Source organism: Myotis daubentonii, chromosome 6 (assembly GCF_963259705.1).
Source record: "Myotis daubentonii chromosome 6, mMyoDau2.1, whole genome shotgun sequence".
Classification (NCBI taxonomy): Eukaryota; Metazoa; Chordata; class Mammalia; order Chiroptera; family Vespertilionidae; genus Myotis; species Myotis daubentonii.
This window is the reverse complement of record NC_081845.1, coordinates 37,606,792-37,633,518: the sequence shown is the minus strand read 5'-3', so window position 1 is coordinate 37,633,518 and position 26,727 is coordinate 37,606,792. Positions and strand designations below refer to the sequence as shown.

Sequence of the window (26,727 nt, the reverse complement as noted above, 5' to 3'; positions counted from 1 at the left end):
ACAGAAGGTTGATTTTTTTAACTGAAAATTATGAAGCTGATCTCTCTCTTTAAAAATTTATAATTTGAATGGACAAAATTAAACTTCAAAATCGCTTTACTAAAAATACTATGAGCAACTGCCTATTCTATCTCAAATTGAGACTATTTCCCCTAATATCAAATTAACATTTATAATCAACACCTTTGGTTCCCATTTTTTAGTCCCTTAACACATTATAAAAAATTTTTATTTGTGTTAATATACAATAAGTCCTCCCTTATCATTGTCGATAGGTTCAATGACTTTAAATGAAACGACATATAACGAAACCAATTTTACCATAGGCTAATTGTATAAACAAGAGTTAAGTTCCCATAGCATCTAATCAATGTTAAACATGTTGAATAAAAAGATGACACTATTCAAGGGCCCGCTATACTGCACATCACGTGTTAAATAACGAAGCTATAATAAAATGAAATGCACTTTAAACTTTAAATTCTCATTAGTTATATTTTCCCAAGACAATGTGTCAGCTCTTATCAGAGGTTGGAAAGTCACCTCCCAAAAGATCAATTTGCCCCTCTCCCTGTTTTTGTAAATAAAGTTTTGTTGAAACACAAACATACTCATTTAATTATGTATATGGTCCATGACTTCTTTCATGCAACAATGGCAGAGTTTAGCAGGTGTGAAACAAACATATGCCCAACATACCTGATACAGGTGGGTATGGGTTTTGCATCTCCTGCTCCATGCATTGGTGGAGGTGGAGGTGGTTCATGTGGTCTTACTAGGACCCTTTCCTCGGCTCTAGTCAGAAGCTCACTCATCTGACTAAATGGCAAGGCAGAAAGTGAGTAAGATCCATCCATATGATCCACATATGTTTGAGGTCTAAAAAAAAATACAGTATCAGTATATTTTTCTTGAATTACTGGAGTAACGTGTTCTACATGAAATAAAGATTATCCTTTGAATGCCAATATTTTAACCACCTTTAAGAAACTTCTTCCAGAAATTCATTACATTCACCCTGCTTTTAAAACAAAAAATGCTGCTCACAATGCAAATTTTCCTTGCTGATTCAGGTTCATTATGATGACCTCCAGTTATTTTATTATTTTATAATATCACACTAACTCAATTCATAAGGATAAAAGAATTACATATATAAGCTTATAAACAAGAAAATAACCTTTAGCAAATTGCATTCAAAGCTGTCTGCCTCTATTTCATTTCTTTCTTTACAATAAGAGGCCAATGACAAAAAGTTAGAATACAAAAATTGGAATTTTTCACCCTAGCCAGGAGGCAGGAGGCAGCCAATCAATGATTCTCATCATTGATGTTTCTAACTATTTCTCCCTCTCCCATCCTCTCGGAAATCAATAAAAATATTTTTTAAAAATTAATTAATTTGCCCTAACCGGTTTGGCTCAGTGGATAGAGTGTCGGCCTGCTTACTCAAGGGTCCCAGGTTTGATTCCGGTCAAGGGCATGTACCTTGGTTGTGGGCACATACCCAGTAGGGAGTGTGCAGGAGGCAGCTGATCGTTGTTTCGCTCTCATCGATGTTTCTAACTATCCCTCTCCCTTCCTCTCTGTAAAAAATCAATAAAATATATATTTTTTAATTAATTAATTAAAAAAAATAAAAACCGGAATTTCTTACCACCAGGATATCTTGTTGCTCTCTTAAACCTAAATGTCTTACATCCAAAGAGAAAGGTCTCCTTGACCCTAACACCAGACATGACTAACTACATCATTTTTGTCTTTTTGGTGTTTTCAAAGGTGCTAGGGTCCTCAGCAAATAGTACACTGGTACGCTGAGTAACAGGGCAACTTGTGTCTGAAGATCAGATTTAAGCAAAATTTTAGATACCCTGAGCATGTGAAGACATACATATTTACTGACTATAGAGCACACTGGGGACAGTTGGATTTAAAAACTATGCACAAAGCAAGTTAGGATTATTGTATTTACACTACTAGGTCAGCTAGATACTTCAATTACTTAACAATAGTAGAAATAAATGTTTGCCTATAGATTAATTTTTTAGAAAAATCTAAATTCTTTCAGTGTCTTTTAGTAATGTATATAAAGTGTCTTATATGTATATTACTCCTAAAATAGGCCAAAATATTTATCATGGCCCAATAATTTACAAAATTCAAAAGAAAACCTTAAGCTCTTTTGCATTAAAAAAATCAATAACTATTACATATGTAAAAATAATAAATCAACTATACAAAAATAAATTTCTTCATAGAAAGATGTTAGTATGTTTGTTAGGGTAGGGTATTACTTATATAGGGCCCCTAACCATGGAGAAAGGAAAAGTACCTATTCTGTATTTTTACAAAAGGGAGTAATTTTGTTTTAAAATCCTGGTATGTCTGAGTGAGAGATTGGCATAGAAAGGATGTCAGAAAGAAAAAGGAACAAAATATAACCTTTTCTCAATTCCTATTTTATATATAATGAGTCAATAATAGTTCAAAAACTATTCCAGAGTCCAGTCTCCTATTATAAAATTCTAGCAGAGTCTGCCTGAAAAACTAAGAGGAAGTTGAGACTGCATACAAAAGCTAAAACAACCCTGAAGATCATCTACTCAACCACCCTTTTCAGAAAATGACTAAAGCCCCAGTATGAAAATAATCTGCCACAGTGGTCAGGGTTTCAAAACCATCTCTATACTTATAACAGGGTCTGCCAGTTCAACAGTTCAGGATCTAATACTTAAAGATAGAGATATTAGAAATAAAGCCAGTATCGTATCATTAATTTTGTTAGAAAACAAACAAAAGAAAAGAAACCTTGTTTCAAAATGAGAGGCTGGGCCATTAGCAACTTCAATATGCTTATGTAAGAGATTAGCATCCTCTTCAGCCAACTCTGGACCTTGGGCCAGCTTCTGCCATTCTCTCCGCCTGTCATGAGGTGCTCTTGGCACTTTTTCTGGTTCATGAGGACGATCTAGATTTTTCTGCTATAACAGATGTATTGAAACAAAGCCAAATGCTAAGTGCTAAGTTTTTAAAAGGGGTTATAACAATCAAAATAAATCCTAACATCAATACTACAAAAGACAATGTCATCATAATATAGTAAAATTAACACAGAGACCGTTCATTTGTACATTCAGAGTTAAATTTTAGCTAGTTTGCTTGTAAGCCAGTTTCTCCTCATGTTTCTTTAACCTCTAATTGGAATTGATGTACCAGATAAAAACAGTATGTCTAAGTAATAAAATTTGAGGTCAGAAAGTCCTTTCAGGTGAAAAATTATTCACCAACTCTGTTATCACATCTGTTAGTTTTTGCTATAATGAGTGAAATTTCTACCATTAATGGCACTGTCTACCTCTAACCAAAACCTGAAAACTTACTAAGGTTATGTTATCTGGGAAGTAACCAATTGGCTACCCAATATATTAGAAAAAAATCCAATTATCCAGTTAACCCATTATAACTTTCACTCAATGGAAAACAGGGTATTTGGAAAATAAAACAAGAAGTGATTTAAACTGTGGAGAAGAGCAAAGAAAGGTCTAGAGTAGGTACAACAAAGTCAGATGCCCAAAGGGAAGCAGATAACATACATAAATGGAGAGTAGGGTATAAGATGGGGAAGGCAGTAAATTAGATAGGCCTGTCTACTTAAGGCATTTCAGTTCCAAAAATTTTAAAGCACTGTGGTTGTCAAACAAAACCCTGCTTGCAGGTGTAATCTGGGCTGCCAGTCACCAGTTTTCAAACTCTAGCTAGAACACTGGAATACTGTCTGGTGAAAAAGATAACAGGAATGCATTATGGGGAACTGGGGGTGGGGGTGGGGAGAATAGAGAGAGTTATAGGAGAAACAGGGGTGATGAAGATAGACTTTGCCTCCTTCATAATTCTATCTAAATTCAACATTGCTTCCTCCTTTTGTATTTCTAGTTATCATTAACATGGAATAAAGCAAATCCAAGTGAATTTTATCAAAATATGGAAAATGAAAACATAGTAGACAGATAACAGGAATTTAGTGAGAGTATAATAACATTTTCAAAACATTTAGGATATGCCCTATGGTTAAAAATATTAGCTTAATCCGCTTTACCAATATTTGCACAACATTCCTTTGTTCCTTCTTACTAGAATGCCCTTCTCTTCCCTGGTCCACTTAATTCCTATTTGTTGTTTGAGATACATTATAAGCTTTGTTGGAAGTGTTTACCAACCCTGTTCTCTGTTTAAATCAAGTGCTTTTCTGTGCCCACCTCAACTATGGCACTTATCACATAATCTTACAATAACCTAATCAAGTCTGTCTATGTATAATTTCAGTGATCTAATCTGCTCAGATTAGAGTGTGAACTTTCTTCGTGATTATAAAGACTTCAGTTGATTACTTGGACCCAATAAAAGAAAAATGTCAAAGTACAGGACTAATAAAGTTCCATATGTGCAATAAAACACAAATACTCGAAAACTTCAATTTTTTGAATCTCTTGTAATACCTTCTGCTTCCTCTTTTCCTTCCTCTTATCCTCTGTATCTTGTAACATTTTTTCTTTCCATAAATCAAAGAAATATGAAGGATTGGTATAAAACTTCAAACCTTCTTTACCATCATCTCTGAAATATAAAATATCAATTAAAATGTGTATTAGTAAGACTTAGGAATCAGAATAAAGATAGTTTCACTGAAATGTTTTTTTCTCCTACATGAATAAAATATAGCATGTGTAAAAATAGTGGCAAAATAAATTAGAATACTGCACCAACAGAACATTTCTCACAAGTCAGATAAGAAACTAAGAACAATGGAAAACTAGATGTTTTTCAAAGCTGGTGTTAATAATTTAAAGTACAGCTGGACAATTTTCATTCCTAACTTCTGGTGAATACCATTTTCTAAAAGTGCTTTGAGAAATTCCAATAATTAGAAATGGTTCTGCCAAAGAGAAAAGCTTGAAAGGACAATCATATCATTTATAATAGAGAAATTACACAGGTTTTCTGCCAATACTCTCATTTACTTATTATCTTACCAAACCCCAAAAATATCACGTAATAGTCATTCTTATAGTAAAACAGTTATTTATATCCAAATGCCTTGCATACTGACAAAGAGTTTCAAATAACTATCTGAATAACATTTTATTCAGGATATTTGTTATGAATCTTAAATTACCTATTTAGCAAATCATGTGAAGAACTTCAAAAAAAAGAGGCTAAATAGTGATTCTAGATTTTATTTAAAATACATTGTACTTCATACTCATTATGTAAATTTAATGCACATAGATCAAGAGATTAGACAAGCAAAAATAACATTTTTGGTAGAATTCTGAGTTATTTTTCCATCTGATTAGAAATGAAATCTAAACGACAATAACAACTCCTTGGCCCTTCATAGTACTACGTTTGCCACTGGCTTTTATTATCAATACTCATAAAAACATTTCCCTTGAACTAGCCTTATCTTTTGTATGCCAGAACTCTGGGAACTCAGTGAATAAACAAACGTTTTCTAAAGTGGTAGATTTACTGTATAGCTCAGTAAAATAAAGAATGTTTGGGGGTTTAGCATTTATAGGTAGAGTGCTACCTATCTGAGTGTGAAGTCTGAGATAAATAACCAGCCTTCTTACTGATTAGCCTACTGACCTATAAGGAGTGAGTATATTGAGAGGTGGAGGCTGCTCACAAACATCATATGTCTCCTGTAACGGAATAGGCAAACTCTTGCGGTCGAAAAGCTGCTGATCTTGAATTGTAGAACTTCGGAAAGCCTTTCTCATTGTTATATCTTGCAAAGACACTAAAAAAAAAAAAAAAAAAAAAAAAAAATCAACAATGTATTTGTTTATTTTCCCAAGATGATTTAACGTAAGAATAAATTCACATACTATATTTGTTTAAAAGTCAGCATGGCTCAGGAGGTTGTAACTGTAGTGGCTTATGAATCAGGAACTGTATTTTAAATGTCCTATCATTATATCCCATTTCATTGTGTGCCTAATTTCCCCAGTCAGATGGGTTTTAATACAACCTTTGATTTCTAAGGATCAGAATGCTCTAATGACACCTAAAGCATATATATATTGCCCAACAAATACACCTCTTTCTTTTCTCTACTTACCCCCACCAACACACATTCTCTTCTTCTTTTTTTCTATAACCCCCTTTCCCCATCACCCTTTTTTAGTTTTATTTAGCTTATACCAATAACACTGAAGGAATTACTTAGTTATCAGTAGCAGTCTGGGCTAAATACTCTGTTGACCTCTCTATAAGAGGTCAACAATGTATTTAATGGTAATTTAAAGAACAAAAAATATTGATATTACACTCTACAATTTCGTATTATATTCATAATGTTATTTTGTTCGAACTGAGTTAAAAAATCTAGGTTAAACAACTGAAAATCCCTTCAATCCAATATCCCCAAAACAATTTCTATTAAATAGTTCAGCTTTTAGATTCTCAATTCAAACAATGCTCCACATAATTTTAAAGGAAATTATAAACAATTCTGATAGTTGTTAGCAAGCTATTTTTTTTTTTTAATCCTCACCTGAGGATATATGCCCATTGGTTTGAGAGAAAGAGAGAGGGGGAGAGAGAGAGAGAGAGAGAGAAAGAGAGAGAAACATCAATTGGAGAGAGAAACACTGACTAGCTGCCTCCCATAGATGCCCCAACTGGGGATTGAGCTTGCAAACTAGGCATGAGCCCTGACCAGGAATCGAACCCCAAACCTTTTTTTGGTGTACGGAAGGCTACTCTAACCAACTGAGCAACCCCGCCAGGGCACGCTAGACTTTTTGTCTCGCTTAAATACCTATAAATAACTTAAACACATCTTAAGTTATTTATTGGTATCTGTATTTTCATTTTCAATTTTAATAGGAGTGCTAAGATTTTGTTAAAATTTAGCAGTACTGAAAATAAATATTAATTTTTATTTCCATTAATATAAGAAGTGCCTATGTATCTCTGTATTATTAGATGGCATATTAAATGTTTAAGTTATTTAAAAAAGAAATTTTGTATATAAATGATATATTTCAAATACAGCCATAAAACATTTCTTCACTACTAGCAATAATTTTAAGAATTTCAAGAAATATGACTATATGCTTTAAAGGATAACAAGAAAAACAACTCACAGAATAGGAGAAATATTTGCATATCGTATTATCTGACAAGGTTCTTGGATCTAGAATATACATAGAATTCTTATAACCCAATAATAAAAAGAAAAATAAGCCAATTTAAAGCTGGTAAAAGGATCTGAGTAGACATTTTTCAAAAAAATGATATACAAGTTGCTGATAAGTCATTTAAACCCTGGTTTTAAATCCAAGCTTTACCACTTTTTGCTGAGTGTCTTATCTCTAAATGGCATATAGCCTATGAAAAGATGCTCAACATCGTTAGTCATCAGGGAAATGCAAATACATTCTACATGAATAGATACTGAAAATATTACGCTAAGTGAAAGAAGCCAGTTACAAAAGACCTCGTATTGTATGATCCCACTCATATGAAATGTCTAGAACAGGCCAATCCATAGAGACAAAAAACAGATTAATGATTGCAACATGCTGGGAAGAAGGGGAGATGGAGAATGACTACTAATGGGTCTAGGATTTCTTTATGGAATGATGCAATGCTCTAAAATTGATTGTAGTGATAGTTGCATAACTCTGAATATGCTAAAGTCCACTGAACTATACAATTTAACTTTAGATGGGCTCATTGTAGGGTGTATGAAATATATCTCAATAAAACTGTAAAAAAAAAAAAAAAGGTGTCCAGCCAGTGTGGCTCATTGGTTGAACATCAACTCATGAACCAAGAGGTCCCCGATTTGATTTCTGGTCAGAGCACATTTCTGGGTTGTGGGCTCGATCCTCAGTAGGGAGCATGCAAGAGGCAGCCGATTGATGTTTCAATTTCATTGATATTTCTCTATATATATCCCTCTCCCACCCTCTCTCTTTAAAAATCAATAAAAACATTTTTTAAAAGTGCTGTTTTGTTTTTGTTCACAACCAGACATATGCGTTTATATTTTTGAAAGCAGTAGAAACTTAGCATAGTATTTGCCTCTCATTAAGACATTAAATTAGGTTATGTCAAACATGTTGGTTTAATCACTAAGACATCCATTATTACATTTTGTTTTTTGCTTTTGTCCAGTGATATCTTTTAATACAACTTATTGTTCAAGTTTAGATCTCTTAAATACTAAAAATGTTATTCAACAAAAAAACATTTTTTGAAGAAACAGTTATAAGACATTCATATTAAATAACTCCAGGATAAGTGAAAATTATGTCCTTAATAGTTCCATTTCTATATGTTAAAAAACAAACAAACAGGAAGGAGTTTGAGAAACATCAACATTCAATGTATTCTATCAAGGCATGAAATGTTGTTTTATCACTAAGTTTCTAACATTAGTTTAGCCTGCAATGTGGGGTTTTGTGTGTTTGTTTTTTTTGTTATTATCTATTTACTTTCTTTTTGCCTGATATCCCTCGTTTAATACTCAGTATAGAACATTTTTGTCCTACATACTAGCAATTTGTGTGGGGTTTTTTGAAATCATTAAAGTGGGAAGTAACATTCAAATAACTAGATCAGATTTTAGCAATCTAATATATGTACACATAAATAGCATATTTAAAAAAATTACAGTTTTATAGAATCAATTTCAATTTACTGGGAATTTCAAGTAAATTTAAAATAATTTTTATTTCTGAGGCAAATGTATACAAATAAATTGTAAGTAAGGAAAGATAGAGAATGGAGGAAAAATCTGGCTAAGTTATTCTTATGTCAAAAACTTGAGTTAGTTTAGTATATAAAAAGAAGAGATAAAAAAAAAAAGTAGAAATGAAACCAGGAAAGTCATGCTAATGGCATTTATAGCTGATCCACAATTATTACATGTACAGAAAAGATTTGTAATAAATTCATTTTTAATTCTGTTCTTAAATATTTCACTTATCTCACCTAACCTAAAATATATGTGAAAGAAAAAATATAAATAAACTTACATTCTTCTTCTTTAGGGTCAAGCTGTGTAACACTAACAGATAAACGGTCCACACGTTCTTGCAGTGAGTTAACTCTGAAGGAAAAACTATGTGCTTCATTGAATAATTCTCCAAATATATCTTCAGCATATTTACCTAAACAAAAATGAAGCATATACCACATAATTTAATGCAGCGGTTCTCAACCTGTGGGTCACGAACAATGAAAATACATCCTGCATATCAGATATTTACATTACGATTCATAACAGTAGCAAAATTACAGTTATGAAGTAGCAACGAAAATAATTTTATGGTTGGGGGTCACCACAACATGAGGAACTGTATTAAAGGGTCGCGGCACTAGGAAGGTTAAGAACTACTGAAATGTGATCAGAGATAAATACCCAACAATTTAATATTTAAAGGTGCTGTCCTGATAAATTTGGCATTTTTATGTTGTTCTAGCTACATGTGTGTATGTTCAAACCCTCTCACTTGAACCAAATTAGATTAACAACCTCTTTTTATCTTGTGCTAAGTACTCAATTGTAAAAATTAAAAAAAAAAAAAAAGGCTAAAAGGAAAAGAAAAGAAGAGCCAATCCTGCCTGTGGGGACAATCTATGTGGGAGGGTAGAAATGTGAAGATAAATCTAAGACCATTTAGAGAATATTTCTAGGCCAAGAACACCTTGTTTTATCTTTAAAATGAAATATAAATGTCTTGATAAAAAGCTAATCCTTCAATTCAAAAGACAGCCTGGATTTACTTTTCAATTTTCTAATATTAAATAATTTCCCACTATTCTAAATTTAATTCCTTCACCTAGTAGCTCTGTTCTGTAATCTTATAATGGGAACACACTGCCTACCTCCTCCTCCCCTACAAGTCCTGTCCATTGCCTTTTATTAGCTGGCCAATCCGCTTGCCTCTTGTCTGTCAGAGGCCAGGTTCACTTGCTATTTTCACATCATCCTGCATATCAGACTCTTGACTGTATCCTAATATCTTTTAAACAACTCAAATTTGACTAACCAATCCACTTAGTGCCTACCCCCTACTTTTCACCTGTAGATATTTGATAATTAAAAATATTTCCCTAGGCTAATAAAATATATGTAAAGAGAGACACTAGTATCTCAGAACAGTTTAAGCCTCTAAAAAGTAAATAGCAATAACAAGCAGAAATATAATTCTGGCTCTACCTTTCATAGATAAAATCATATTTTAAAAACAACCTCAGCAATTCTTATCCATCATGTGATTATGTTCCTAAAGATTCTGTCCTTATTTCTCTTTCCCAGAGGAAACACACAGAAGAGATTATTTTAAAGCTCATTAATTTTACTTAAAATGACAACTTTTTTCAGGATAACACTGTATTTTCACCTAATATCTCCCTCTCACCCTCAATTAATCACAAGAACATCTTAATACTCTAAAGCATAATATTCTGGTTTGGAAGTAATAGTTTTAATTGATATAAAAATACTTACTTAGGCTACTTAGTTGTCTAATTATATTTGCCAAGGAAATATTGGTTACACATTCTAGTTCATTCTTAATGCCTCTGGGCAGTGCTGTGTGGCACAAGTGCCTAGGATCGATATTTCTTTTCACTAATGGCATGTTGAGCTCAACCTCCGTGCCAGTTCACCTGTAGAAAGATCAAACAGCAAGTGAACATTATTCACCTGGAACCAACACAGAGCAAGACCTTATCTTTCACATTTAGTAATAAAATATCTGCCAGTACAAGACAATGAAAATAGAATCACCTGACTAAATGAATCATACTCCATTTGTCAACCTTTCATCTTCAACTGTTAGAATGTCAACATTATATAAAACATTGGGGTGGGGGGAAAACCCTTGCTTTCAAAGTCAGTTGCTTCACAGTGATTTCATAATCACCATCACTACTACACTCCTAAAACTGTTGACTTTACTTATTACAACTAGGGATTTTGTTCTACAGAATTGGTATGAAAGGTTCTCCCTAAATAAGTGCCTAAAAGGATTAAAGAAGCTGGAAAGTTAGTATCAAATCTGCATTTCCATATGTGGAAGAAAAGGGGGCCACATACTAAACCTAACAAGCTCAGGGGAGGCCTGCATGGCAGGCCCTACAAACCACAGAGACCTAAAGTAACCATAGCATGATCTGAAATGAAAACTTTCTAACTAAAAGTGAGTCATGGTGGGTGGTCATGTCCTAGGCCTGTATTTTCCTTGACAAAAGTCAATCTTTACCTTAACTGAGCCTTTCTATTGTCTTTTTGGATCCAAGATAACACATTTGGAATGTCAGAGTACTCCCCTTTTTCCAGACTCCTCAGGGCAAAATCCACCACAGCAGAGACCACACAACAACTCACTGTTACCTTGTTGCCCCCAAACCAACTCTATGTGCTGTGTGTTCATTGTTAACTATCCTATACTCATCAACATAAAAGAAGTGTTTCTCCATTTTACTCTATCCAATCTCAGAGATTCCCCCCACTTTGCTTCTTCCTTATTAATCTACCACCAATGGATTACATGTAACCTCCCAGCCTTGTGTCTCCTCCTCAGACTGTAATGTATAAAATAAGCTGCAAAACTGCCATTCTCTGGAGCATTTTCTCTATCCATTGAGATTTTGCTTCTTGGCAATTTCCATCAGTTTGACTCAAATAAACTCATAAAAATTCTCTATAGGTTCGGACATCACTTACATAGACGTGTAAAATGTATCAGGTGTTCAATAGCTCAGAGATCAACTAGTCCAAGTAGCCATACACCGTCAAACTAATAAATCAGAGTTCAACCTTTTTGAATTTCAGTCAGTCCTCACTTCCCAGGCTTTCCATATGCAGACATTTCAATGGTCATACAAGTCCCCCATCCACCTAGTTCCAATTTCACTCACCACAGTACATTAACTATAACTGCATAAATACAACTATTTTGCAGGAATTGAGTCCACACATTGCTATGCTAATAAGAGATGTACATCATCATCAGTGACTAATTAAGTCACTTCTTTTCAAAGCGATTGGTGATTGGTTATTCTTCATCTGCTTTTCAATCAGCCTATGGACAGCAAAGCATATAGCTGGGATAACCATGTGAAATTTTACAAAATGGGTAATTGAAAGGGAAATGGCCAACAAAGATAAAAGTGCAGCAAAGAAACAAAAAATGATAATGTTAAAAATAATGAAATTAAAATTGAATGTCAGTAGAACAGAAGAAATAACTGATTATAAAAATGTTGCCACTGCCTCTATTTGAGACTCTAGATCAGGGGTCCTCAAACTACGGCCCGGGGGCCACATGCAAATACAAATATTGTATTTGTTCCCATTTTGTTTTTGTTTTTTTTGTTTTTTTAATATATTTTATTGATTTTTCACAGAGAGGAAGGGAGAGAGATAGAAAGTTAGAAACATCGATGAGAGAGAAACATCGATCAGCTGCCTCCTGCACATCTCCCACTGGGGATGTGCCCGCAACCCAGGTACATGCCCTTGACCGGAATCGAACCTGGGACCTTTCAGTCCGCAGGCCGACGCTCTATCCACTGAGCCAAACCGGTTTCGGCTTGTTTTTTTACTTCAAAATAAGATATGTGCAGTGTGCATAGGAATTTGTTCATAGTTTTTTCTTAAAACTATAGTCCGGCCCTCCAATGTTCTGAGGGACAGTGAACTGGCCCCCAGTTTAAAAAGTTTGAGGACCCCCTGCTCTAGATATGTAGTCAAAGGAATTAATGAAGTCAAACTTATTGACATAATCAGGGAAAGTAGTTCTGACAAAAAGATGTCCAAGAGGAAATGATGCCAGAAAACAACTTCACATTAAATGGGACTCGGAGATATTTCACCACATTGAAAGTGCAAAGAACAAAATGTTGAAAGCTGGTCTACATTTAGTAGAAAGGAGTAAGACAACTTGCCAAGGCGCAGAAAAGATGCTCGCTCTGCTAGCTGTTCTGTTATAAAAGGCAAAGAAAGCACCGTTCAAAGTACTCTTGATAAATTTTTTACAAATAAAGCACTTTAATTCTGTTTCTAATGTTTTATATTACATTAGACTAAATTAAAGTTTTTTATTATTTCTCTATACATTTATAACCAACATAGCAGAGTTTAATGTTTTGACAACTTTTTTAAAAGACCATGGAACAACAGTAATTTTCCCCATTGACTACTAAACTAATTTTTGCATGGTTTTAGTTTGTATGGTCATTTTTGTGGGGGGGGGGGTCCCACTCTATCATGCAAAGAGAGGACTGCCTATATTTACCTCTGGTAAACAATGGTTACTGAAGGAAGTAATTTATTACTTACTGAGCTTTAATGGCTACCAAGTGAAAAGTTTTAGATAAATCTAATTGTACTAAAGTGTTACTTATCAACATTCTTTAAAAACAAACTTTCGTATGAAATTTGTCTCCTCTGACCTGTTTGTTCATTATTCTCTCTACATTAAAAAATTTTTTAAATTCTACAATATAAAACACAAAACAGTATACAAAATTGTACATTTTAATGATTTCAGCAAACACTCATGCAACCCCACAGAAGAAATGAGACACAGCCAGGACCCCAGAACCCTCCCACTCTGGCCCCTTCTCAATCACACTTCTTTCCCAAATAACCATTATTCTGACTTTTATAAGCATTTCCTTGTTCTTTATACTTAAGCAGATAACTCTAAATATTACAGTTTTGTTTGCTTTTTGAAGCTTATGTAAGTAGAATCAAATAAGTATTATTATTTTATGTCTTGCCCTTTTCATTCAACATTGTATTCGTATCATTCATTCATGTTGCTTTGTATACAGGATGTTCACTTTTAGTTTTGTGTAATAAATAGTCCACGATATGATGACACCACATTTACTCCTTCTAATGTTGATGTGAGTTGTTTCCAACTTGAGCCCATTATGATGTCACTGTTCCAGAAGTGACTGTATCACTGTACACTCCTTCCAGCTGAGTACGAGGCTGCTGCTGCTCCACATCCTCACAGCACTTGATACTGTCCATTTTTAAATTCTACCTATTCTTGTATGTAGTGATAACTTATTGTAGTTTTAATTTTCCCAATTACAAATGAATTTAAGTGCCTTTTCATGTTTATTGATCTTACTGGATTTTTCTCTGAGAAATGCCTATTCAATTCTCTAGCCCACTTTCTATTTATCATTTGTTGTTAGGGCTAATTTATGGAAACAGTAGATATGAGCCATTCAAAGGTGTTATCTTTGATGCGACTATCTTTTCTTTATATCAGAGAGGGAGAGGGAGAAATAGAAACACCAATTATGAAAGAGAATCATTAATTAGCTGCCTCCTGCAGGCCCCACACTGGAGATAGCGCCTGCAACCCGGGCATGTGCCCTTGACCAGAATTGAACCCAGGACCCTTTAGTTTGCAGGTTGACGCTCTATCCACTGAGCTAAACCAGCTAGGGCGCAACTTATCTTCTCTTGTGTCACTTGCTATTTCACTCTCTTAATGTCTTTTAATGAACAGGTTTTTACACTCAATATGGTGGAATTTATCCATCCTTTTTCAAAATATGAAAGCATAGGTTTTAAAATCATTTTCTACAAGATCACATATATGATATTCCATATCTCTTAGCTTTGTTTTGCCTTGTACTTTCAACCTATAATTGATGTGGAATTAATTTTTGTAAATGGTGTGAGGCAGCAGTCAACTTTCTTATATATTACTTCAGCATCACTTATTGAAAAGGGTATTCTCTATGGCTCTACTGTGGCACTTTTGTCATAAATGAAGTTTTTATCTATTTTTACATCCATTTTGAAGCCCTATAGTATTCCATTGGTCTGTCTACCTTGAGCTAATGACATGCTATCTTTTAAATTTTTAAAAAATTGATTTTGAGAGAGAAGAAGGGAAAGGGAGAAACAAAGGGACTGAGCCCACAACTAGGGCATGTGCCCTGACCAGAAGTCAAACCAGCAACCTTTCAGTATGGGATGATGCCCAAGCAACTGAGCCATACCAGCCAGGGCTAATGACCCACTATCTTAAAGGAGCTTCAGAATAAGTTTTGATATCCAATGGGGCAAGCTCTCTTATCTTGTTCTTAAAAAATGCGTTTATTCTTGGCCCTTTGTGTTTCCATGTGAATTTTATTTTTTATTATTTAATTTTAGAGTCAGATTATCAAATTATACACACACACACACCATTGGGAATTTTATTGGAATTGTACTAAATCTATAGATCATATTAGGGAGTACTGATAGCTATACAACACTATCTTCCTATTCATGAATATATTGTTATCTCCCCAATTATTTCAGCTATTTAAAAATGTCTCTTAATGTTTTATAGTTTTAAGGAAGAAGTCTTATACATCCTTTATTAGATCTGCTGGTATATATGTGAATTTTTTTTAAATACTGGAAATGGTATATTTTGTGTTTTATTTTCTCTTTATTATACACACACACACACACACACACACAAATTGATTTTTTTTTATTGCTTAAAGTATTACAAAGGGTATTACATATGTATCCATTTTATACAAATTGATTTTTGAACAGACCTTATATCCAGATACTTTTCTAATCTCTACTAACCTATCTGTAATTATTTTGGATTTTTAAAATGTATATAATCTATCATATTTGAATAATGATTATTTCCTCCTTTCTGATCTGTTTCATTTCTTCTTCATTACTAGCTGGAACCTTTCACAATGTGAAATAGAGGTAATGATAACAAGCATTCTTGTATTTTTCCTAAACCAAAGGAAAGCCTTCAACATTTCACAAAATGTCTGCTATCGGGTTTTATGTTGCTTTGTTGTGTAGACATCTTTTAACAGATTAAGGACATTCCTATATATTTCTAGTTTGCTCAGATTTTGTTTTATCATGAATGTTGATTTTATCAAATGTTTTCCTATATCTATTATGAGGATCATGTAAATTTCTTTTATTATTAATGTGATAAACTACATTGGTGGTGGTTTTTTTTTATGTTAAAGAACTTTGCATTCCTTGGAATAAACCCAGCTTGGTTGAGATGGATGTGATAGGCAGAATAATGGCCCTCCAAAGCTATCCACTTTCCAATCCCCAGAATCTGTGATTATATTACAGGGCAAAGGGAAATTAAGGTAGCAGATATAGATAATTAAGTTTAATCAGCTGGCCTCAAAATAGGGAGATTACATCTTTTTTATGTACTACTGGATTTGGTTTTGGTTTGTTACTATGTTAGAAATTTTGCATTTATATTCATGAGAGAAATTGCTCCATTATTTTCCTTTCGTGTAATATCTTGAGAAGTTTTTTAGTTTGCTTTATAGTAAGGTTATGCTGGCCTAATAAAACAAGTTGGAATATGTTCCCTTTCACTATACTTTGGAGTAATTTGTATAAGAAATGCATTATTTTTTTCTTAAATGTATGGTATAGTTCACTTATGAAACAATTTAGCCTCAAGTTTTCTTTGTGGGAAGGTTTAATATTATGAATTTTCTTTGTCATAGACTTTTTGAGATTCTCAATTTTTTAATTTTTGCTAATCTGAATTTCTAGGAATTTACCTATTCCATCTGAAGTTTTACATTTATTGACATCAAATTCTTATAATTTTCCTGGGATTATGAAGTTACAAAGTATTTTTTCATTTATTACATTGATTTCATTTATTATACTGATTAATTATGAATCCTCTATTTTCCTTTATCATAAAGGGGTCATCACTTTTATTAGTCTTTTTAGAGAACCAATTTTTGGCTTTACTGAATTTCATTATTGTACACTAGGGGCCCGGTGCACGAAATTCGTGCACTGGGTGTGTGTGTGTGTGTGTGTGGGGGAGTGTCCCTCAGCCCAGCCTGCCCCCTCTCACATACTGGGAGCCCTCAGGCGTTGACCCCCATCACCCTCAAATTGCAGGATCGACCCCTTGCCCAGGCCTGATGCCTCTGACAGAGGTGTCAGGCCTGGGCAGGGGACCCTCATTTCCCCCCATCACTGGTTCTGCCCCAAGCCCAGGCCTGATGCCTCTGGCCCAGGCATCAGGCCTGGGCAGGGGACCCCCAGACCCCTCCAATTGCTGGCTCTGCCCCTTGCCCAGGCCTGATGCCTCAGCCAGAGGCGTAGACCCCCATCACCCTCTGATCACCTGATTGGCCCCTTGCCCAGGCCTGACGCCTCCGCCAGAGGTGTCAGGCTTGGACAGGGGACCCCCATCTCCCCCCGATCACTGGCTCTGGCCCCCGCCCAGGCCTGAGGCCTCTGGCCCAGGAATCATGCCTGGGCAGGGGACCCCCATCTCCCTCTGATCGCTTGCTCCACCCCCCACCCAAGCCTGACGCCTCTGACCCAGGCTTCAGGCCTGGGCAAGGGGACCATCATATCCCCCGAATCCCCGGCTCAGCCCCCCGCCCAGGCCTGATGCCACGGCCAGAGGAGTTGGCCCTCATCACCCTCCGATCACCAATCACCGGATCGGCCCCTTGACCAGGCCTGAGGCCTCCGGCAGAGGTGTCAGGCCTGGGCAGGGGACCCCCAGCTCCCCGCGGTTGCAGGCTCCGCCCCTGCCCAAGCCTAACGCCTCTGGCCGAGGTGTCCGGCTCGGGCAGCGGGGACCCGCAGCTGCAGTGGCCCCGCGATCGTGAGCTCCGCTTTAGGCCCAGGCAAGGGACCCCTAGCTCCCGGGACTGCCAGCTTCGACCGTGTCCAGCTCCCATCGCTGGCTCCACCCCTACTTCCTGCTATCACTGGCCAGGGCGGCAAAGGCGCCTGATTCTCAGATCATGGCTGGGGGGCAGGGCAAAGGCGGCCCCAGGGCCGCCTTTGCCCTGCCCCCCAGCTCTTAGCTCCCCCCTGGGTTTCTGATCACTGTCAGTGGCAGGGGGCTTCTTCCTGCTTTCCCTTTCGCCTCCCTGCATTGTGCCTACATATGCAAATTAACCGCCATCTTGTTGGCAGTTAAGTGCCAATCATAGTTGGCAGTTAATTTGCATACAGCCCTGATTAGCCAATGAAAAGGGTATCGTCGTACGCCAATTACCATTTTTCTCTTTTATTAGTTTAGATTGCTTGCTACTTCATTACTAATGGTTTATTATTTCTTTCCTCTGCTTTCAGTGGGTTTAATATGCTGCTCTCTTTATAACTTTACTGATATAGATGCTTATTGACAGTCAGCTTCACTCAACAACAAAAAAAACCTTCAATGACTCCTTGCACTGAGGCTATACCAAGTTCTCTAGAATTTAGCCCCTCCGCATGTCCCCTGGCGCATTTCTCACAACACTCCTTCTGCCTCACTCAAATCACTCTGAACACACCTTGCTGTTGTACAGTCATGCCTTTTCTCATGGTGTTCTTCTAGCATGCCTTTCCCTTTCTTATCCTCACAGAGAATACTTAATTGTTCAAGACTAGACTCAAGTATTACCTCTTTTCTGAAGCATTACTGAATCTCCTAGGCAGATGTAACCATCTATTCTATGTAGAAGACCTTGACCTATATATGCATCTACCTAAATGCTAACAATTACACTCTTTTGTATTGTATGTTTATGTTCAAGCGAGAGCTCCTAGAGGGCAAAAATCTTGCTTTACTCAGCTTGTGTTTCCAAGATCTAAACAACAGAAGATGTTCAATAGTTGATTGATAAGGGAAAAAAGAACAAGACAATAAGCTGTAAGGAGACAAAAAGAAATTTTCTTTGGGTTACTGAGTACAGAGGACACACATACACACATACCTTCCTAAAGCAACTATTTAATTATGAAGAAAATCCCAGGACCAGACTTTCACTGATAAGTTCTATTAACTTCCAAAGAAGAATTAATACCAATTCTTCTCAAACTCTTTACTAAACATTTAAATAAGAAAACCAATCTTCCTCAAACTCTTCTTTAAAAAAAATGGAAGCCCTAACCGGTTTGGCTCGGTTTGGCTCAGTGGATAGAGATCATCAGCCTGCAGACTCAAGGGTCCCAGGTTCAATTCCAGTCAAGGGCATGTACCTTTGTTGCGGGCATATCCCCAGTGGGGGGTGTTTAGGAGGCAGCTGATCGATGTTTCTCTCTCATTGATGTTCCTAACTCTCTATCCCTCTTCCCTTCCTCTCTATAAAAAAATCAATAAAATATATTTTTTTAAAATAGAAGAGGGAACATTCCCAAACTCATTTTATGAAGCTAGCAAACCCTGACACCAAAGCCAGATAAGGACAATACAAGAAAACCACAGGCCTGATGAACATAGATGCAAAAATTCTCATCAAAATACTATCAAACAAAATTCTACAGCACACTAAAAGGATAATACACCATGATCGAGTGAGATGACACAATCAAGACAAACCACATTTTATTCCAAAGTTGCGTCTTGTCTATCACATTTTTTAAGTTTCTAAAACATGTAGCCATTACATAATAAATAATTACAATAAAAGATTAAGTTTGTAATTCTTGATTTAATCCTTTCTGGAAAGTAAATGATGAGTAGATAAAACCTCTTCCATGCTACAGAAACAGTATTCCTTACATTCTGTAATGTAAGAATTCTGTAAATTTAAGACTTCCAACTTTGGTCTAAATAACAGGATCAATAAAATACACAGCTACACTAATTCATCAATTGTATAAGTTTAATAAATAGGAATTTTAAAATATTAAGTTTAGATTTGTAGATATACATTAAGCCACAATATTTATTAATCACAATTTTTGAGCCAAGGACTTATGAAGAATCTTACAAAATCACCTATTTTCTATTCTTTTTGATTCTTAATTACATCCTCACCTTTCTACTGTTGCCTCTCATTGCAGGTGAAAGAAAATACAAATATAGAAAAGGTGCGAGGTATATTACTATTTTAATTCTATTCCCTGACTTAGAACACAGAAATGCTATGCTAAATCAAATCAGTGAGGAAAATAAATCTACATCTCACAATCATTCCTTTGCAAACATTTGTCATTATTGTTGTCTTATTTTTAGAAAAATATGTATAAACTTTATTAAGGTATAACGGAAGCACAATATACTGCATGTGATAGGCAGAATTCAAAGATGGCCCCCAGATCTCAGCCCCTAGTGCTACTAAAATTATATGACGTGTTAGGAAAGATTTTGAAGACATAATATGGCTGATCTCAATTATATGCACGCGTTTAATCACACGAACCCTTTAAAAGCAGAGTGGCTTCTACAGAGAAAACAGACGAAGTCAGAGATTCAACTCATGATTCTCTATGTCATTGCTGGCTTGAAGATGGAGGGGCCATTTGGAAAGGACCTAAGAGTGGCCTCTAGGAACTTAAAAGCAACCCTTGGCTGACAGCTAGGAATAAAACAGTAACTTCAATTCTAAAAATGCAAGGAACTGGATTCTGCTAACTTGAATGAGCTTGGGAGCTGATTTCCCCCCAAAGCCTCCAGAAAGGAATGCAGCCCAGCAGATCCATTGATTTCAGCCTTGTGCAACCCTAAACAGAAAACCAGCTATGCCCACCCAGATTCCTGAGCTACAAAACTGAGGTAATTCATAGTTGTTTTAATCTGCTATTATTTGTGGTAATTCATTGAGCAGCAACAGAATTTAACAGACTGCACATTAAAGTTTGATCAGTTTTAAAACAATTTTAACACAATTTAACACTGTAAAACCACCACAGTCACCCCTAGTTTCTGTGCCCCTTTGGAATCCCTCCCTCGGCCCATGTCTGCAAGCAACCACTGACTTGACTTCTGGACTTCAGAACTACAGATTAAGGAATTTGGCCCTGTATAACCCAAAAGAGAATAAGGCCAGTGATATAAGAAAAGCACAGGTCATTGTAGAAATATAATGAATAGAAAGACCACAACCAGCTAAATACTAGGAAACACTTCATGAAATAGGTACTATTTGATGAGAGCCTTCAAAGATGCAAAGGATGGTGACAGGTGAACACTGGTACAAAAGGTAATTTCCAGAAATACAAAACTTTTCACAGACATAAAACAGCAACAACAAAGTCAGAGACAGGACACTATATTACATATATGGGAAAGAGAAATGCAGTTTGACTGAACTATATAGAGTAAAAGTAGAAAAGTAGTGAAAATAAAGAATGGAAAAACAAGTTGAAAACAGATACAATAGGCTACATTGCTTGTCAGGATGAAGAATTTGTCCTTAATCTTGAAAGTGAGCAGCAGGTGAAAATAGTTTTAAATAGAAAAATGATGTGATATGATTGATGATTAGAAAAAAGATTAACTGGATGGGAGGATTCATTCAAACTGGGAAAGGCAAAAGAGTAGCAGACCATCAACTAATCTAAAAAAGTAATAAGTGTTTTAATTAGGTTGGCTAGAGAAGTAGAATGATGTAAAGATAGAATCCATAAGAGATATTCATAAAATAATTTTTTCAAGTAGGTACCAACTATAGCGTTTACTGTGTTGTTAGGTACCTAAATGCTGTCTATCTCACACAAAAACTATGAAGAGTTTAACTCCATTTTATAAACAAGAGTAAGATAGAAAGTGTAAGCAATCCTACACTACACAAATAGCATGGCTGGGCTTGGAATCAAGGTGGATATGACTCCAATGTCCAAATGAGTATGAGCCCAAAGTGGCAAATGTTAAGTCCTTAAACTGAAAGCTGGATAAATTAATTTGTGAATTAATATTAGAATAAATAGCTATATGCTCTAAAGCAAACACTAAAATTTCACAAGCAGTTACAGCTATTAAGCCAACGAAGGAGACAAAATGGAATCGTAAAAAAAACCTACTAGGCTGTTTCCAAATCTTAGCTATGGTAAATTGTGCTGCTATGAACATGGGGGTGCATATATCCTTTCTGATTGGTATTTCTGGTTTCTTGGGCTATATTCCTAGCAGTGGGATCACTGGGTCAAATGGGAGATCTATTTTCAATTTTTTGAGGAAATTCCATTCTGTTCTCCACAGTGGCCGCACCAGTCTGCATTCCCACCAGCCAGTGTACAAGGGCTCATTTTTCTCCGCATCCTCAACAGCACTTGTTGTTTGTTGATTTGTTGATGATAGCCATTCTGATAGGTGTGAGATGGTACCTCATTGTCATTTTGATTTGCATCTCTCAGGTGATTAGTGACTTTGAGCTTGTTTTCATGTCTGTTGGCCTTTTATATGTCCTCTTTCGTAAGGGGTCTATTTAGGTCATTTAAGTGCCCATCAGCAGATGAGTGGATTAAAAACCTGTGGTACATCTACACAATGGAATACCACGCTACTGTAAAAGAATAGGAACTCTTACCATTTGCAACAGCATGGATGGAACTGGAGAGCATTATGCTAAGCGAAATAAGCCAGTGGGAAAAAGATAAGTATCACATGATCTCACTCATATGTGGAATATAATGAACAACATAAACCAATGAACTAAAATAAATCCAGAGACATAGAAGCATGGAACAGACCATCCAACCTCAAGGGGAAGTAGGGGAAGGGGGGGAGAGATCAACCAAAGGACTTGTATGTAGCATATAAGCATAACCCATGGACACAGTCAATGGGGGGGGGGGGGTTTGAAGGGGGGACGGGACAAATGGGGAATGATCAATGGAGAAAAAAGGATTCATGTGTAATAATTTAAACAATAAAGAATTTTAAAAAGACCAAACAAACAAACAAACCCCTACTAAATCTAAAAGACAAAAAAGGAAATAAAAGGAACTGATGAACATTAAGGTAAAAAAGAAAACAAGTAGGAAAATGGTAGGTTTAAACTCTACCATATCAATAATCTCATTAATTATAAAGGATCTGAACATGCCAATTAAAAGGAAGACTGTTAGAATGGGAAAAATAATGAGACTCATCCACATGTTGCCTATAAAAAATCTGCTTTAGACATAAATTGGTTAAAAGTAAAAGGATGGGAAAAGATATATCATGCTAAGGGAAAAAGATTGAGTGACTATATTAACTAATTAGACAAAGTAGATTTTAAAGAAAGAATATAAGCAGAGATAAATAGGATCATCATAATAATAAATGAGTCAATCCATCAAAAAGATGTAATAATCTAAAATGTTTACGCACTTTATAAAGAGCTTCAAAATAAAGTAAAAATAAAACTGCAAGAAAAAAACCCCCAGGAAAGTCCACAGGTATAGGCAGAAATTTCACCCTCTCTAGTACTGCAATAATTGAACCAAGTAGGCAGAAAATCAATAAGCACATAGAGGTCTTGAAGAACACTATAAACCAACTTGACCTCACTGAATTTTATAGAACATCCCATCCCCAAACATCAGCATACACATATGTTTTCAAGTTTACCAAGAAAGTCCTTATTCTGTGCCATAAAGCAAGTCAGAATAAATTTAAAAGTTATGTTTTCTATCCACAATATAATTAGAAATAACAGAAAGATATCTGGACAATTCCTACACATCTAAGAACTAGGAAACATTATTTTGTAAATAGCCCCAAGTCAAGGAATAAATTTTTAAAAATTAAAAGTTATTTTGCACTGAGTGAACTAGAAAAAAAATCAAAATTTGAGAAAAGCAGCTAAAGCAGCACATAGAGGGAAATATATAACACTAAAATGTCTATATTAGAAAAGAAAGATCTCAAATGAATGGCCTCAACTACTTTCACTTCAATAGAAAAAAATAGAGCAAATTTAACTCAAAATAAGCAAGAGAGGAAATAGTAAAGATGAGAGCAGAAATCAATGGAATAGAAAACAGAAAAATAATGGAGGGGAAAAAAAAAATCAATGAAACCAAAAGCTGGTTCTTTGAGAACATCAATGAAACTGCTAAATCACTAACCAGGCTAATGGGGAGGGGAGGGAGGAGGAAGGGATACAAATTGGCAATATCTGGAATGAGAGGAGTGATATCACTATAGATTCTAGAGATATTAAAAGAATAGTTAGGGAATATTATAAACAACTTACGCCAATAAATTAAACATGAATGAAATAGATAAATACCTTTAAAGACACAACTACTAAAACTTACTCAAGAAGAAATACATAGCCTTTTGAAAAAGAAAAAGAATATTGGAGAATTTATACTATCTGACCTCAGTATTTATTATAAAGCTACATAATTCAAGATAGTGTAGTATTGACGTGAAGACAGACAAATAGTCAATGGAAGAGAAGTGTCCAGACATTGACATAAGTGCAAAGGCAATTTAATACAGAAATAATTTTTTATATTGCTACAATAATTGGATATCTATATTAAAAAATAAAACTTTGATCCTTACCTCACACCATATACAAATGGGTCCCATACCTAAATGTAGAATGTAAAACCATAAAACGTTTACAAAAAACAACAAAAACAAAAAACCAGAAAATCTTTGTGACCTTTGGTTAGGCAAAAATTTCTTAGACAACACCAAAAGCACAATCCATAAAAGAAAAAAAATGTTAAATTGGAATTCAACAAAATTAAGAACTACTGTTTTTTGGAAGATTGTTAAGGGAATGAAATGACAATCTACAGGTTGAGAGAAAATATTTGCAAATCACACATATAATACAGCACATATATCTAGAATAAAGAACCCTTAAAATTCAATTAGAAAATAAATAACCCAATATATAATAGCTAAAGATTTGAACGGATACTTCACAAAAGAAAATATATAAACGGCAAAAGAAAAGACTAATGACATCATTCATTAGTCTTTAGGGAAATGCAAATTAAAGCCACAATGAGATACTACTATAAACCTATAATAGCTAAAATTAGAATAGCAAGGAGGTAGAACAACTGAACTCACACCTTGCTTGTAGAAATATAAAATGACATGACCACTATGAAAAACACTTCAGTACTTTCTTACAAAGTTAAACATATGTCTACTGTATGACCCAACTATTCCACTTGTAGGTATTTACTCAAGAAAAATGAAAGCATATATCGAAACATTGACTTGTACATGAATGCTCATAGCAGCTGTATTTGAAATAGCCAAAACCTAAAAACCACCCAAATGTTCATCAACAGATGAATGAATAACAAATTGTTATCCACTGGAACAGTATTCATACATTGGAATAGTATTCACCAATAAAATTAACTAATGATATATGGATCAACATGGTTAAGTTAAAAATCACCATGCTGAGTGAAAGAAGCCAAACAAATAAGAGTACATACAATATGATTCCATTTATAAAGTTCTAGAAAATGCAAACTAACCTATAGTGACAGAAAGTAGATTAGTGGTTGCCTACAATGGACATTGGGATTGGTGAAAGCAGAAAGAGGTAGGATACAGGGAATATAAAGGAAGACTATGAAAGGGGGGGAGGTTGCTCAGTATCTTGATTGTCATGATGGTTTCAGAATGAACCCACAAGTCAAAACTTACCTAACAATTTATTGTTTGGCAATTATAGTTCAATAAAAGTTCTCAAAAATCCATCTAATCAAATAGGATTAACTTTTTATTCCATTACTCTTATCATGCTAAAAATGCTTATTTTCTACCAGCTATTACCAAAAATACATGATTTAAATTTATGATAGTAATATTAGACATCAACTTCAATGTGAAAGAGGGTATGGTTTGGTTTTTCAAAAATGTTTCTAGGAATATGTATGCAAAAAATCTTGAAGACCAATAAATTAAAACAGTGCAAGTTTGGAGAAATGGGTAGATCAATGAGATTTTCTCTTTTGTCAACATATTTACAATCCTATTTTTGACTTGAAAATAAATGCAGTTATCACAATGGAAAACTGTATGTGACTTTATCAATTCCTATCCCTATCACTAAAAACAATTTACAACTATAAAATAGTAGATGAGTTGGGTTACTAGGCATTTGTAAATTGCCTATGTCAAAGTCAAAAATTTTTCCAGAGTTCCAAACCAGTTCTCAAACGCTATTTAATTATCCTTTCTTCTGCATCACTGTCCGTCCCCCCCTCCGCCCATCAGATCACTACTATCAGCATAGACTTATGCTATAATCTCATCCATCTTAAAAACACAAAACAACATGAACAAGAACAAGCCTGTCTTCATCCCACTCTATCTACCCCAAACCTCCAACAGACATCCTGATTTCTCTGCTCTTCTTTATGGCAGAAGTCCTTGAATGAGTTCTCTGATTTCTCTCACAGGATTCTCACTTAAATCTGTTCCATTCAGGCTTTCATTCTCAGCACTATACCAACCATCTTACCAAGGTCAGTTACCTGCTATACCAGCAGTTAATTGTCAGGCCTCTTCTCTCAATCTCTTTACGGCATCTGACACAGTTAGTTGTTCACTCCTTGAAATCACTTCCTTAATTTGGCTTTTAGAAGACCTCAAACTCATGGCTTTCTTTCTACCTCCTCCTTATCTTCTGAACCTATAACCCTTAGAGTATTCTAAGACTTAGTGCTTGAACCTTTTTTTATTACTTTTATCCATATTCACTTCATTAATGGTTTCATATTAATGTTCTTAAAGTGAGATTATACATCTATATCTAACTTAAGGGTTCACTGTCATCCTCAAATAAAGTCAATTATAGATATCTCTGCCATTATTTGGGGAGGAAGCTGCAGATAAAAAAACAGATTCAAATAGAAACAAAAAACTTAAAAAGAAAAATAAGTGAAAAATTTCAATAGACTATCACCAGCTTTCTTTAGTTTAAGTTCAATATTCCTGATAACTT

At 35.2% G+C, this 26,727-nt stretch overlaps 1 protein-coding gene across 5 annotated transcripts in view; it reads right to left on the bottom strand.

Annotated features, from left to right (window-relative positions):
- The window catches only part of WASF1 (WASP family member 1), a 36,887-nt gene that overhangs the window by 2,858 nt on the left and 7,302 nt on the right, over nt 1-26,727 (bottom strand). For 2 of the 5 annotated variants that reach the window (XM_059700726.1, XM_059700725.1), the window contains exons 2-7: nt 10,532-10,692; nt 9,054-9,188; nt 5,650-5,803; nt 4,470-4,614; nt 2,809-2,981; nt 700-879 (exon numbers count right to left, since the gene is read on the bottom strand). In XM_059700726.1, the coding sequence (XP_059556709.1) occupies nt 700-879; nt 2,809-2,981; nt 4,470-4,614; nt 5,650-5,803; nt 9,054-9,188; nt 10,532-10,664 (920 nt within the window). In that variant the 5' untranslated portion in view covers nt 10,665-10,692. Of the gene's footprint in view, nt 1-699; nt 880-2,808; nt 2,982-4,469; nt 4,615-5,649; nt 5,804-9,053; nt 9,189-10,531; nt 10,693-26,727 lie in introns of those variants that run through there. The other 3 variants (XM_059700727.1, XM_059700728.1, XM_059700729.1) reach the window with 3 other exon arrangements.